This window comes from Manis pentadactyla, chromosome 8, assembly GCF_030020395.1.
Source record: "Manis pentadactyla isolate mManPen7 chromosome 8, mManPen7.hap1, whole genome shotgun sequence".
Classification (NCBI taxonomy): Eukaryota; Metazoa; Chordata; class Mammalia; order Pholidota; family Manidae; genus Manis; species Manis pentadactyla.
This window is the reverse complement of record NC_080026.1, coordinates 18,722,235-18,738,154: the sequence shown is the minus strand read 5'-3', so window position 1 is coordinate 18,738,154 and position 15,920 is coordinate 18,722,235. Positions and strand designations below refer to the sequence as shown.

Below are 15,920 nucleotides of genomic sequence, written 5' to 3'. Positions count from 1 at the left end.
TTGTAACAGAATGGATCAACTCTGAGGGCACAAAGTGAAATAAATCAGAGAAAGACAAATATCACAGTATCTCAGTTATACACAGAATCTGTAAGACAAAAGAAACAAAACTCTAAGCTCATAGATACAGAGAATGGATTGATGGTTGCCAGAGAAGAGTGTTCGGGTAGGAGAAATGTAGGAGGGGGAGGGTTCCAAGAGGTATAAACTTTCAGTTATAAAATTAGTAAGTCCTGGGGATATAATGTACAGCATGGTGACTATACTTAATACTGTACTGCCTATTTGGAAGTTGCTAAGAGAGAAAATCTGAAAAGTTCTTAACATAAGGGAAAAAAAAATTTATAGACAGTGATGGACATAACTAGATTTATTGTGGTCATCATTTCACAACGTATACAAATACTGAATTACTATGTTGTACATCTGAAAATAACGTTGTATCTCAATTATACCTCTATTAAAAAAAATAAAGAAGAACTGAAGATAAAAAATAAAGATGAAAAAAAAAAGAACAAAAAACAAAGCTTCACAAAAAATACTTCGTAAGCTTCTCCAAATACATACATATCTTAGGACATAAATTCAATTGAGAACGCACTGGGGAAGATGGATGGGAGTTAAGATGGAGAATAAAGGGAAAAAAATACGAGGAACTCTCCATGGATCAAGATAATGATCATAACTTGAAGAGTACAAGTAACTCAGACTTGTATACCTAAAATCTAAAAAGAAAGAATAAAAGGAACAATAGCAAGTGTTCAAACAGATACACAGTATTTTTGAATGGGAAAGTTTAATAGAAAAGTATGAAAATGTCAATTCTCCTAAAATTTAAATGAATTAAGCATAATCCCAGATTAAAAACACACTTTTGTCTTTTGACTGTGCCTGGGTACATGCATATTTAGAGGGATTTTTTGGGGCAGGGTAGGGAATTCATAGGCTAATATATGAGAATAGCTAAGGACACATGAAAGGAGAAATTACAAAGACTTGCCTGTTAAATACTAAAGCTAATCACAGGAAGAACAATACTGGATTAGAAATACAAAAATAGAAATATTAGAAAAGAAAACCCAGAAATGGATACTGAATATGTGAGAATTTAATATATGACAATAATGACACTTCAATCAAGTGAGAGGAAAAGGCTGCCCAAGCAACAGACACAACCAAAATATTAATGGTGGTGGTTTCCTCACAGTATAAAAACTTAAGAGTGAAATTTGCTTCCTTCTTTTTAACGTATGTCTGCCTCTTTTCTTCCCACATTGTTTAAAAGCAGGAAAAACATGAAGCTATCATAGGCAAACATAAAAACAGGCACTAACAAAGGAAGAATTACCAAATGGGTATTTTATTGCAATTCAACTTTGAAAGCAAAATGTAAAATTAACTTTAAAATACTTAAATAAGTTCACAATCAAAAGTTTTTCTCCCCATATTAATGTACTTGCAGTCAATTCACAGCTTTCAGCATCTCCTCAACTGTAATATAGATAGGGATAACAGCTATCTCTCAGGACTATTTTTCTGATTAAATAAGATTATACATGTAAACTCTTTGATCTTCAAAAAAATTTTTTTTAATTTACAATTTTTATTTTGATATCGTTAATGTACAATTACTTGAACATTATGGTTACTAGACTCCCCCTATTATCAAGTCCCCCCCCACATACCCCATTACAGTCACTGTCCATCAGTGTAGTAAGATGCTATAGAATCAAACTCTGTGATGTTTAAGAAAAAAAAGTTGCTAAGGCTAAAGAATGGGAGACTTTTAAGGAAGACCTCAGGCTTATGTTATTTTCCAAAAACACCATCAAACTGTACAGCAGCATACTGTATATAGAAGCATTAAGAAAAAGAACTGGAACACTACTATCTTAAAATGAAATATTGAGGAAAAAAACAAACGAACAGTGGCACAGTAGTATCTCTCTCCCCTAGCCTAAGGAAAATCTGGAAATTATGAATGTTCTATTTGTCTTTCTGATACTGTGTGAAGGAAGGGACAAACAAAAAAGTATTTTAAATTACTACGTTAGGAAAAGTCTTCATTGGGTTTACGCTAACAAAAAAGAATAAATAAACTGTTGTACACGGAGAAGTACTTTCTAATGCAACACTTAACTGAAAATGACCAAGTTAATTACTGTGTAACCTCAGGTTCTGTTTCCCTTCTAATTGTAATGGGGAGAATTCGAACCCTTGCGAAAACTGATATAAATATGATTCCCATTTCTGTCATTACGTCACATCAAAATTAGATTTTAAGTCATGCCAACAATTTTTCAACTTAGGCACAGAAAAAAAAGGAAAAGGCTTCAATTTAGTAGACAAGCTCTAAAACAGATATAAAGATCAATGTAGTAAGGCTAAACAAATACAACGAAATAAATATATTCCAGAGGTACTTACTGCGCCAGACGCTGTGCCTAAAAAACAAAACAGGAACATTTACAATGTGATATATCATGCTCTCCTTGAGCTAGCAGTTTTTCAATATTTTTTCATACTATTTCTTCCCCCTCAAACTTTCTACACTAAATATCCTAACAATGTCTGTTATGACCTACATGCTTGCTCTTTCCCACAAAAGAAACATCTAAGTGCAAACAATTTTTCGAATGAAGTGGCACTTCGCACTTTCAACCTGCAAATGAAATTCACTTGGAGCCAGTTTGAAAAGTGTTCACACCTTGCCTTTTCTCTTCTTACTGTATTATACGTATAAGTATACTGTATTATACCATGACTAATTTCTCTTTCTCTACTACACTATTGAAGTATACAATGATGTCTCAGACCTCTGAGCCTTTGCTTTTGATTTCTGGCACCTTCAACTGTCTAGGTTCCAGACTTGTCAGATATAGTATCCACTAGCCATTGCACACTCCTATTTAAGTTAATATGTAAATTAAATAAGATTAAATAAAATTTAAAAACTCAGTTCCTTATTTGTTTGCATTAGCCACATTTCAAGTTCACAATAATTACATGTGGCTAGTCACTATTCTATTCAACAGTACAGATTACAGAACACTTCTCTCATTGCAAAAAGTTCTATCATAAGTACCGCCCCAAGCCACTACCAAAAACCCCTTTAACACAGAGGGGGAAGGTACCTTAAACACAATGCTCACATGAATAAACTTTTAACTTTAGAAACTAGTAATTTAAAACTATAGGCAAGTAAGAAAACAAAGACTAAATGTAAAAAGGAAACAAAATAAAGTACATATATACTGACAGCAATAGTAACTACTATGGAATATCAGTGGTATACTCAAAGCCTTTAAAAGTAACTAAAAAAAAAGTATGAGTCTTTTTCTGACTCACAGATATAGGAAAACAAATGCTGGTTACCAGGGGAGCGGTTGGGTGAAATAGGAGAAGGCAATTAAGAGGTACAAACTTGCAGTTATAAAATAGTGTTGGGGATGTTATGTACAGCATAGGGAATATAGTCAATAATACTATAACACCTTTGTATGGTGACAGGTAGTAAGCAGGCTTATTGTGGGGACAACTTTCTAATGCATAAAAATACTGAATCCCTATGATACACCCCTGAAATTAATAGGATATTGTACGTTCATTATGCTTCAAAAAAAGAGAAAAAATTTAATGTAGTGTTCCAGGATTATTTATAGTAATAAGAACAGCATTTCAGTTTAAATAATGAAATTTGTGAACCATCTTAAAAAGATCAGTGTGCTCCATATAAACCTGCAGGAAAGCACACAGCATTTTGAACATTTTTCAATTTAATGTTTAAAACAGAAAATGTCTTGGCATAATCATGGAATAACATCTAGCACCTGGAATGCTAATTTATGTGTATCATCTATGTGAATATTTATATGTGTTCAGCACCTGGAATACTAATTTACCTGTTACTTACTCATGGCTAACTGAGGCATTACTATTGTATATTAAAACCACACTAATCAAAAGTTACTGGTAACTTGATGAAAAAAACAAATTACCATAGGGCTTACAAACTCCAATACCTACAAGTACAAAGCAGGTAACAGAAAACTGAAGTAGTCCAGAAGGTCAGTGAGAATACAAACTAGAGTTTCTACCCTGTTCCACAATGTTTGCTGAGTAAAAATATGGACTCAACTAGTTTTTCATTCAAATATCTGAGTACCTTTTATGTTGCTAAGGACCACTGGAAACAATAAATATTTAGATCATTCAACTTCTTCAAGATCAATTCAATCTCTCTGTAAAGCAGAACTCCTGACCCCAAATTATATTATGCATTCAATTATTAATTCTATCTCTATTTTCCACTGCTTTTAAAAAAAGAAAAGAAAAAATAAGGAGCTAATTATTAACATCAAGTGACACTGCTTTTATTCCTCATTATGCTATTGTCCAAATGAAGTATAATATATATGTATATATATCACCATAAATGGTGTACATACCTGTTGCTACATCCATATTATTTACTCCTGGCTGTAAGAAGAAAAATGAAATTAGTAACACTCATCTGTTTAAACTGTATTTTATGTAAGTTTCTCATAAAGCTGTCAATCAGTCCCCTCCATGTATATAATTCTCAAGCCTCAGACTCAAAGATGCTTAGAAAATTTTAGTGGTTTCAGTTCTCTGAGCATGCTATAATCTGTACAAAAGACAAGAAAAGAATCAGTAACCTGGGGCTGCTGAAACAGTTTAATCTAAGTGTTACATGATTATTATATACAGATCCACAACCCTTACCCACAATTGTGAAATCCAAAATGCTTTGAAAAACAAGTTTTTCAAGTTTGGTACCAAAACTAATTATAGTGGCAAAATCTGCCCTGAATGACATGAGCTCTTTACATTCTTTATTTACCCCATTTCAGAATAACTACCTGTAACTTCTGCTGTAGAAATAGTACTAGAAATCACAGGGCACTGTACAAGATGCCATGGGAAATTTTTATATATGATATCATATATATAATGTATAACATTATAATATTAAAAAGTTTTGGAATATATTTGGCCCTAGGAATTATGGATTAAAACACTGCAAACTCACCACCCCAGTGGAGTATGCCACATTTATTCATTACAACCACTAGGTTATCAGGTAATAAAGAAGTTATGCTAATTTGAATATCATAATGAATTATATATTGCTGTACTACCCAATAAAGATGGTAAGGCTGTTCAATGATTTTCAAAGCAATGTGCCATACATAGCTGAAGTCTCATGAAATATGGATTTCAAATGAAGCCTTCTGAGCTCTGTATATAGGATCAAGTATTAAGTCACATAGTATCAATTTTTAATTACCACTCAGTAAAGCAAATGCCTATGCTTTAAGATTAGACTTCTACTAGACCAATAAAATATTCTTGGCTGACAAATTGTTTTTAGTATTCTAGTCTTGTTTAATGTAGAATAACTAAGGTACATTTATTATAATTTTAGGAAAAAATATAAATGCTTATTATTCAAGAAACTAAAAATAAGAGTACACTGTAATGCCATCTTACATTATAGCACTCCAGAGGTACTTAAAATGCTAGCAAAATTGCCTATAAAACACACATGTTATTTTATACATAAAAGCAATCAGAAAATCACAGAAAATAGTTATTTTTACAAGATTACCGGTAAGGCAGGCTGCATGGAAGCCTGAGACATATGAGACATCATCATTCCAGGCATTACTGAAGACATCATTCCAGGCATCTGGAAAAAAATTTTAAAAGGTTATTATATAAGATCAAAGCACTTTGTATGACTTTAAGAATCTATCTGGTTATTAAAGATAATACATACAACTTTAGATTAAAACCCAGTGAACACTATCTATATAGATAGTATGCTTAGTAAGTGCTTGTTGAATGAATGAAGTATTTTATAAATGATCTATTTTAACACCTATGTCAATTTACATGTAAGCACAATTATTTTAGCAAATAAAATTTAAAATTTAGACTGTCATTTCTAACCTAAATTTAAGAATATTAATTTCCTTTTAATTTTAACTCCACACTCATTTTTCTATCTTCTTTGGAGCAACAGAAAATTTTTTTCAGTATTTCTCATTTTTGGTTTTTAGATGAATTTTATAGTGATCTGGTCCTTTTAAAATTCTAGATCAAAGATGCTTAAAATTCAGTGACTTAGAAAAAAAAATTTTTTTAGGATAAATTCTTTGCCCTCTCTTGTAAAGAAAAACTTAGTAACTATCACACACATGAATATCTGAAGAAAGAAATACTAGTTTGGGAGCTTAATCTAGTCTGCCAGTAGCTGCCATCCAAATCTATGACTTACTCTTCACTACTAAGTATGAATAAAAATCATGAAGATCAACATAAATTTCTAAAAGATTATGACCTAATGCTCATCCAAAAATTACAATTTTGATTTTAATATGAACAAATCTAAGAAAACATGGAGGGACAAAAAAAATTTTATGCAACAATCATAGGTACTGTAACTAGTAACAAGTTATTCAACAGTGTGAAATTAAATGAACAACTTAAGAAACAGAAACAACCAAAAAATAAGCATATTAGTCAACAGGAACATAAAAAGCCTACTAGAGGTAGACAGAACACTGGCACACTGTATTCTGTTACTTGTGGAAGTCAACTCATGAAGCAAAACTAATCTGAAGTACTATCTATCAAAATGAAGTAGCATGGTATTAATGTATTTAAAAACACACAGAAAGCTTTATGTTCCGTTGAACATTCAATACATTTTTTAAACATTACAAGAACTTGACAGAAAATGTTTGACTAAGACTTAGAATATATAGTCAAATAATAGCTTTTTTTAAAAAGAAAAGGTACAGAATTTGAAAAGAAAAGCAATGACAAGCCTCTACCACCCAGACTAACAGAATTATAGAAATATGTACACATAAAAGGGGGAAAAAAAATCAATCAATTGAGTATCAGGCTTGTTCTCTCTCTTCCCCACCTTCAAGAGACATACCCTCACAATTAATTCTGCTTTAAGTTAATAACAAAGTATGTTTGACTTCTTTAGATACTAAGTAACTGATTATGTGGGGAAACACGATGGGCAACAGACAGAAAGAGCCTGCTATTTGGAATGGCTTGTCTATAACATCAGAAGATAGTAACATATCAAAAAACTAGAATTCTAAGCTAAATTGGGAAACTGACGTTTGAAAATGTAAGAGAAAAACAACATGAAGTATTTTCTCGTAAGAATTAAAAGCATTAAGCAGGGTAAAATCTCCATCATGCAAGAGAACATTCCATACAGTAGTAGTACAAATGAGTGTGATTTCAAAACAAACTACTCTAACTTCATAAGATACACAACAATCAAATCCCATTTAAAAAACAAAGCACAAAAAAGCTTACATATAACAAAAGTTTACCAGACCAAGACAGTGCAATTTACAGCAAATATTTGAAAAGTATTAAAGAACAGTTTGATAGTTTCCTCAATTGTTCTTCCAATACTTCAAATTTTAAAACATCTCAAAAACTTGCCTTAAGACTAGAACTCATGGTAATAGTCATAGAATGAGGTTTAATATCAAATAAAAAGTTAAAGCCTCACTCACTATCTGTAAATTTTGAGGGTTGGCAACTAGTTAAGCTTCTCAACCTGACAAACATTTGAAAGATTCTTAGTATTACAACTGAATATTCTTAAATATATCATCAATATAATTTTAAGCCAAAACTGTAGTGTTAACAGACTAGAAACCAAAGAAAAACATACATATGTAAAATATTATGTTTCTTATGAAAACCTATTAAGAATTTAACAAATTAAGAGCTCTTCCAGAAGCTTGAGCATCACAGGAAAGCCTATTTCCCAAAGCCTGAAGAATTTGTGAAGAATGTTATGATTTCCCCATTTTTTCATTAATTCTAGGATATACATAATAAATAGGAAGATGCATTATTTCAAGCCATCTGACTTTTAAGTTGAATTCTTCAGAGGATTTGTGTTGACTTAGGCCAGCCACTAGTCAGTACCATCAATTCGAGACCATTAAATTTTTCTAAGTTACCTATTATTTTGTTTTAATACCACATTGATAATGGGAATCCAGGATGCAAGCTTATGAACATTGGTTTGTGGTTCAAATCCTCAATATGAGCTTTCCCTCCCTCTGTCCAACAATTAAAGTTGACATTCAAGTTCCTTTGCTGTCTGCCTTTGTATGGTAGGTTCACTTCTTGCTTCACATGGATGGAATAAGCCCTTTAATGTCACAGCTTCATTTTAGAGTATTTTATACTTTTCATTTTAAGTTTTCTCCCACTCCTTCAAGGCACTTAATAAAATCAAGTATCTCACTGTTGATGGCATCTTAAGTTCAATGAAAAAGGGATGTTAGTTCAAAATAAGGGGAAAAATTCTTAATGTAGTTGATACAATAATGCCACAATAAGTACCATAAACCAGGTCATTCTTAAAGCTACAAAGTGGTAGTCTGTACAAGCTAAATGGGAGGCACACTATAAAATCATAACTGTATAGAACTTTACAAATTTCTATTTAAGCTACTTTGCCAAATATATTAACTGCTATAATTAAAGTTTTTTACTTGGTAGGAGACACAAAGAATGGGAAGGGTGAAAAACATGTGGTCTACGTATATTTCTATTCTTTTAACGATAGAAGTTAAACCAATTAGAAGATGCTCTTAGAAGAATCACCAGTATTGAGAAAATAAAAAAATGGATAAAAACTTAGGCATACCACAAAATCTGTTCAGTCATTCTTAACATTCCAGTTTGGAAAGTGTCTAATGCTGGATAAAAACTTGCATGCTTCATTTGCCACTCTAGGTATTTTAAAAAGTACAGTAATAAAAGCAATCCTATCAATGCTATAGCAAATTAGTTGTACAAAATGTAAACTCAATTTTATAATGATATGAAAACAAAAATTAAGATCTTTATGTGGGCATTTCAAAAGTTCTTATCTTCATAATTTCTTCCTGGTTTTTCCTGTTGGAAAGAAACCACACAACCTAATCTATCTTTGTCTGAATATTAACTGTTAAATTTTTAAACCATTCTTGCTGCAAACCTGCAGTTACAAATCGATTATCTTGCCTTTTTTACTTGGTTCCTTTAAAATGTGCTAAGTCAAATTCTTCAAGATAAATATACAGAAACTATTAGGTACAATATTTAAAAACTACCCCTATATCACTAACTTACCTCCTGAGTACATGAATGAATGGTAAAATTGATCTATGAATAACTGCAAAAACCCCATTTCTTAATGTAACTAAACATCCAATTAGAAATAAATTGAAATATCTCTGTTTAAAGCATATCCTTAATATCCCAAAGTAGCGGTGCATTTTGGTACAATCATTTAACCTTACTCACTCTTCATTTTGAGTTATACATAAAGACATTTGTAGTTCTCTGATTAAGAAGCATTTAGATAAAACAAAAACTGGACAGTATTTGCACAAACTGTTACCACATGGCATAAAACCTTACTATAAAGTCAACTGCCAATATTCAAAATTATTTAGTTTGCTAAATTCTCTCAACCTAGAGTTTAAAATTGCTGAAGTATACACTATTCTTTCAGATTAAGGTTAGCTAAATGACATAGTTAATTTCATACTGTCCTAGAGGCAAGTAACATACTATAGCTATTAAATACACTGTGCAGTCAGACTGACAGAATTCCTAGCCCAATTTACCAGTGGTGTGATCTTGGACTAATTTACTTAACCTATCTGGACCTCAGTTTCTTCACCTGTAACAAAGGGAAAAAATAGAACTCATCTAATAGGACTGGTGGAGGGATCAAACGGGGATACTGCTTTTAGAACAGTGCTCAATAAATGATGGCAGTTTTATTACCCTGCTTTCCTTCAAGTCATATAAAGTCTCTTATGATGCACCTTCTCTCATCTATTCTTTATCTCTGTTGGATTTTTTTGCACTACTTTCCCATCTCTAAGTTGGGATATCCATCTAGCCAACCTGATTTTCAGTCAGAGATCAAATTCAGTAAGGTGTATTAACCTTCAAAGTTATACACAAATGTGGTGACTGAACTCTAATTCTTTCTAACATAGATTATATATCACAATCCTATTCTCTGAAACCTTAAAACCAAAACCAAACAAAACACACTATGTGAAAAAGGGTAAAGTAAATGATACTTAAACCACTGTCTCCTATGAAACCCCAAACTAACATTTGATGAGAGTACAGAATATATAAAGAGAAAACCACAGGGTATGGATATGTAACACAAAAACTTAGGGTTGAATGAAAATGAACTTTATTATTTTATTTTTAAAAAGTTCCAAACATACTGGAAATGCACAAATGCTGGGGTCTCAATTAAAATCATGTGGAATTAAAGACTTCAAAACTTACTCTAAAAGTCATCTCAGCCAGCTTTTGGACACAAGCCCTATAGGCCACAAGACTGTTAACTATTCCCCAAGTCCTTTAAATTAAATTTAGTATGATATCTAGCTAAATCATTGTTTGTCTATATGAAACTATTTTTTTTTTGGTTCCTTTCAATTGTGGGCAACTTTAAGACAAAGAGCATGTCCATTTACGCATTCATTACTGGTGTGGAGGACAGTCACATAAACATAGCAGAAACACAAATGCTTGTAGGAGACAACTTTATAACCAGTCCTTATTTCTGTATAAGGAGAGAGAGGGTAACTTTTCATTATATTTAACAAATACATGCTATTAAAAATGTAATGAGCTTGAAATTACTGAAAAATCATCTTTCAAAGAAGTTAACTTTCTTGATACCGTATGGCCCAAGACACTATATCAAGCCCATGTTTTCACATAAGAACTTAATGCTCATTCATTAATCAAAAGTTAGAAGATCTGAACTTATGAGTAAGATTACATTTGTACTGTAGTGAGTGTTTCTTAAAAAAAAAAAAGTCTAAGATAAATGAGAAATTCCGTTTAAAAACAAAAACCAAAGCACACACATACAAAAACAAGCCCAAGATAAAGCAAACTATATTTCAACTCAGAATAGTCATCCCTTGCTGGCATATTTAGTCCTTTAAGAGACATGGCTAACAGTATCACAAGGCTCAGATTTCTACTTTGAGTGCAATGTACAAAGTAAGAAAGCAGTAGTTAGAAGCAGATTTTCTTTCAAGCCCATCATGCAAAATAGCACATTTTTAGTAACCATTAACTACAATTACCTTTTTTTCTTAAATAAGCAAAAGCAATGTATGATTACTTGACTAGAGAGAAAAAGAAAACAAATATGAGAGATTCATCTCCACCACATTTCTAAATGTCTAGAAGTTTCATTACAGCCAAATTATCAATTAGATGAGAAAATAGTTTTAGCCAGGCATCTGAGGAATGCCTGTAAGTTCCGAGTGCAGGGTGCGTGGGTGGGTGTGTATATTTCACTCATTAAAAGAGACATTAAGGTATGGAAAAGAAAGAATCAAAGTCTAATGACAACATCTGAGACAATAATCTCATTCCTACAGAAACACTCAACACTTAGGTAAAAAACCAACCAAACAAAATGCCTTAGTACACAGCTATTGTATATACAGACACCAAATCTTTACTATCTACTGATATACTACTTCAGGATGACTGAAAGTCATCAACATTTCTAAAAAACTTAATTAAACACCAACAGGTTAACCTGTTGAGTTTGTTTTCCTTTTTGATACTACTACTTAATGAATGAATTCCCTGCACCCTACAAGCTGCTTCACTTGTGTGTATTAATACTAACTTATTCTGATGTTGCTTTTTTCTCCTAAAGAGCAGAGTAAATGGATGTGGCCCCAATTCACATTTCTAACAAAATGATAATTTCATGCAATGTGCTAGACAAACAGGTAACAGATAACTGGGGTAAGGAAAACTGGGGAAGGTGGGCAGGGGAAGATGCCAAATAAAACTGAGCAATACTGAGTAAAAATAGTTTTAAAAGGCTTCTGCAAGACTTCTCAGCATCTTTAGAAAGTGTGGGAATCTCAAAGTGGGGCAGGGTACAGATCATTCGTCCAAACTTACATGGTCTTAGATCTCTCCAAATACTCCCACACTTAGAAACACTATTTCAGCTAAACCTTTTGAATAGATGAATTCTTATTTAAATGAACTGCTACCTACAGATAAAGATATCAAACTCATCTTCTAATATAATTACTAAATCCCATTATAATCTAACTATATACACAGCCCAAAAGGTCTGGGTCAATCGAACTTCAGAAAGCACTTGCCTGGGTAATGTAAATGCATTTAGAAAGTTACCTAGTTTCAATAACTATGGGTAGATAACCTAAAAAAAATTTCCTTTTGTCATGGGCTAATGTCTAATTCAATGGCATGATCCTGTAAATACCCAAATGTAACGGTGACTCAGAAGAAAAGGGTTATTCAAAATTTAAGATATCAATACTCCGGATTTTTCTGGAAGGTCTATGTTCCAAATTATCATTTTCCCTGAAGATATGAAAAATCTGTGGTAAAACTTATTAAAGAGATGATCACCAATTAAGACACACAGACAGAAATACACCTGCTTGTAATTTAAAATAAATGGAAATAAGTATTTCAGTCTTATTCACCAAACAAAAATTATTTATTTCATCTTATTTATCTTCTATTTTTGTCCAAGGGAAAAGAGGCAGACCTAAAAACAAAAGTAATAACAATGTGAAGTCACAAGTAACAACTGAAAACAGTCACGTGTAACATCAACTGTCTTCCTGGCTTACACTGCAGGAAAGAACATCTGTGTGTTTGTTTCATTCATTCAACAAGTATTTTACTGAGCACTCACCATGTGCCAAGAATTCTGCTCAGCACCCAGACTTCTTAAAAAGTAAATAACATAGGCCCTGCCCTCTAAGAGCTTACAATCTATTATTTGTTGAGAAGATAGGGCAAATAAAGCATACAAGTCAATGACTAAGTGCCAAAATAAGCCAAATAGTAGAAGTTATGGACACAGTTCATTGGATTTTGTTATTAATAACTTGAAGGGGAGATGTAGCTGGGAAAAGTTATTACGAGAAACTCCTGGAGAAGGCAGGACTTGAAATGGCAGAATTTAGACAGTAAAGGCAAGTTCACGGTGGTAGTGAGCTGGGGGCAGTAGGGCAGAAGAACAGTATAAGTGTGGTCATGAACCAACACAATCACTCAAGAAACCATGAAAAGATCAGCCTTTGTTCAAATTAGTGAGTATGAAAACATGGCTCAGAATCATGCTTTGAATTGTACCAGGAGATTCTTTAAAGTTAAGCTGTGGAACTTAGACATTAAGCCATAGTAACAGAAAAACATTGGAGGTTCTTGGGCAAAGAGATAACACAATGAAATCTAAGAGAATTTTTTTGGGGAAGCAGGCTAGAACAAAGAAAACCATCTAAAAAATTAAGAGTATTGTAGGCATGGGAATGGAATGACTTGGGCTCAGATGGCAGAGGAATAGAAATAAAATAAGATCTGTTAAAGCCTGTTTTACTCAAGTATCAGAACAAGAAATTCAAACTCATTTGTAAAAAGCAATTAGTCACTTATCAATATATTGAACAAAGGCAAAAAAAAAACCCTGAATAATTAGAATTAGGGAGGCATTACTAAAAGAATTTTCTGCTCTTTTATTTCTGTATCAACCTATAAAATCTCATACATTATCACCCAAATCTTTTCAAATTATCTGATTTTAATCATAGGCTGTTAGAGCTGAAAGGGACCTTAAGTCTTTTACCCCACTCTTCTCATCAAAAGAAGAAAACTGAGAATTAAAAAAAGAAAAAAAAAGGACAGCTAGGGAGGACTCTCCTGGGCTTTAAGTGAAGGCAAAATAATCTACGACAAAGATGGCAGGACTTGCAAATAATACTTTGTGTAGGAAGGACAACAAAAGATTAAAACCTAAAACATTTTGAAGGCAAAACATTACATACTATAGCTATAAAGAAAGAAGATGGCTTCACATGTAATTAAGACAAATTACTACTGGAAAATTTTATTGCCACCAGCAGGAAAATTTCTAATATGGTTTTTTAACCAGTGATAAACCATTTTTTAACAGATATTACTTTAAGTTTATACAAGTTGCAAGGTCTCTTCCAGCTGTAGGACTCTGTACTTCTCTAAAAGCAGAAGCACAACTTTCCCATATGAAGTTGATGTACAGTAAAAAAGGCAAATTTTGAGATAGATAAACTGAGATAAACTTGAAAGGAATATTAATAAGCTTCATTTGGTAATTTTCACATATTTACTACTACTAATGGATTCAACCTGAATTCTAAAAAGGGCATTGTAGGTTATCTCCTGAATTAAAAAACAACTCCCCGCCCTCCCCAACATAATCCTACTCCTTTAATCTAAGTAACAGGCTGCTTTTGAAAAATTCTAACTCTGGCTTCCCAGAGATTGTTATTCTGACCAGTCTGCATATTATCTTACAAACAAGTTTTAAAATTTCATGTCATGTTTAGTAACATTCTGAGTGTTTAGCAAATAAGACTGCCACCAATTTTAGTCATCAGGTGGTCCCCAGAATGAGATCTTAGTGTGAACTAGGCAATGTACATGAAGGGTCCATAATCTGTCTCAAAATCCAAAAAATGTGTAAATTACATTTTAAAAATAGGATGGCAGAAGCCAATTTTTTGTCACTGTAGTCAACTATATGAGCACCCTTATCTCTTCTCATTATCTGAACACTGACTGCTCATTAATACTTGAGAGTAGGCAGAAAGAAAAAAAAATGCAGAAAAAAGGATCAATTTTGCCAATTATCAACTTTTAAGGTAGTTGTTTAAGGGGCTTTATATATCTGGGTTACTTGAGCTATTTAAATTATATATGCCCTCTCAGTCAATTATCAGAGGTAAAATGAGTTAGTTTTACTAAGATTTTGGCTCCATATTTGTTAGATATTAAGAGGAAAAAAACAATCCAATTTTAAGGAAAAACAATGGGAATTCTCTTGGGACCTTCAGAGCTGGTCTTCTAAGACAGTTTATTCATTATACTAACAGGAGCCAATTGGGACAAACTTCTAAATATCTAGACAGACATGTATATTTAAAGACACATGGCATATACTGGCCTAGAAAAAAAGTAGACAAAAACAACAAGGTAAAAATTCAGAGTATTTGAACGGATATGTACCAAGTAGCAAGTTACCTTGCTAAGAAGATGGTCACTGACACAGCTAAAGAGAAAGGGCCATAAAGAAAACTGTGACCAGCTTATGTCAATGAGACACATAAATGTACTTAACCAAAAAAAAAAGAAAAAGAACAAAAGAAAATAAAACAAAAAACCCCTACATTTTACTAGAAATGACTAGCTGGTATCTTAGTTGGCAAGTGCAACAGCACCGTTAGAGCAAGGGTAAGCAGGTCATTCCCTTGCAAAACTTACCTTGGTTGGCCCAATGGAAACAGAAGGCCCCAGAAAAGAGAGAAGCATCTGGCAGTAGCAAATTGTTTTATTTTAGCTTTCTGTGGAAAGAAACTAATTTTAAATAAGAACCAGAGCATTTAAAGAATAAAAATTTTTTAAAGCTCATTATCTAGTTCGAGCAGCTCTACTAAGAAAACAAGAAGAGCTTCCTTGCTGCTGAGAGATGGAAAGAAACAGAAGGGGAATCAGAGTAGTTTCTCCATCACCCATGGAGTTTTAAAACTTGTTATTCTAGACTAACAGAATAAATTTTTTTTTTAATTTAAAGAATTACAGGCAGAATCTTTTGGGCCTGGTGCCTTTGAATAAATATTTTTATACAAAATTAAGGGCTATATTTCAAATAAGGAAGAAAACCATTTGACATTAAGCCCTCTACTCTTAAAGTTAAGTAAAAAGAGACAGACACAAAGCAAACTTCTTTCTCCACTACACTTTCATCAGTAATTTAAACCATCAAG

At 32.6% G+C, this 15,920-nt stretch overlaps 1 protein-coding gene across 8 annotated transcripts in view; it reads right to left on the bottom strand.

The window, feature by feature from the left end:
• The window catches only part of PRPF40A (pre-mRNA processing factor 40 homolog A), a 53,825-nt gene that overhangs the window by 35,141 nt on the left and 2,764 nt on the right, over nt 1–15,920 (bottom strand). For all 8 annotated transcript variants that reach the window (XM_036928276.2, XM_036928277.2, XM_036928273.2 and 5 more), the window contains exons 3-5: nt 5,633–5,713; nt 4,449–4,479; nt 2,428–2,444 (exon numbers count right to left, since the gene is read on the bottom strand). In XM_036928276.2, coding sequence (XP_036784171.2) covers nt 2,428–2,444; nt 4,449–4,479; nt 5,633–5,713 — 129 coding nt within the window. The remainder of the gene's footprint in view (nt 1–2,427; nt 2,445–4,448; nt 4,480–5,632; nt 5,714–15,920) is intronic.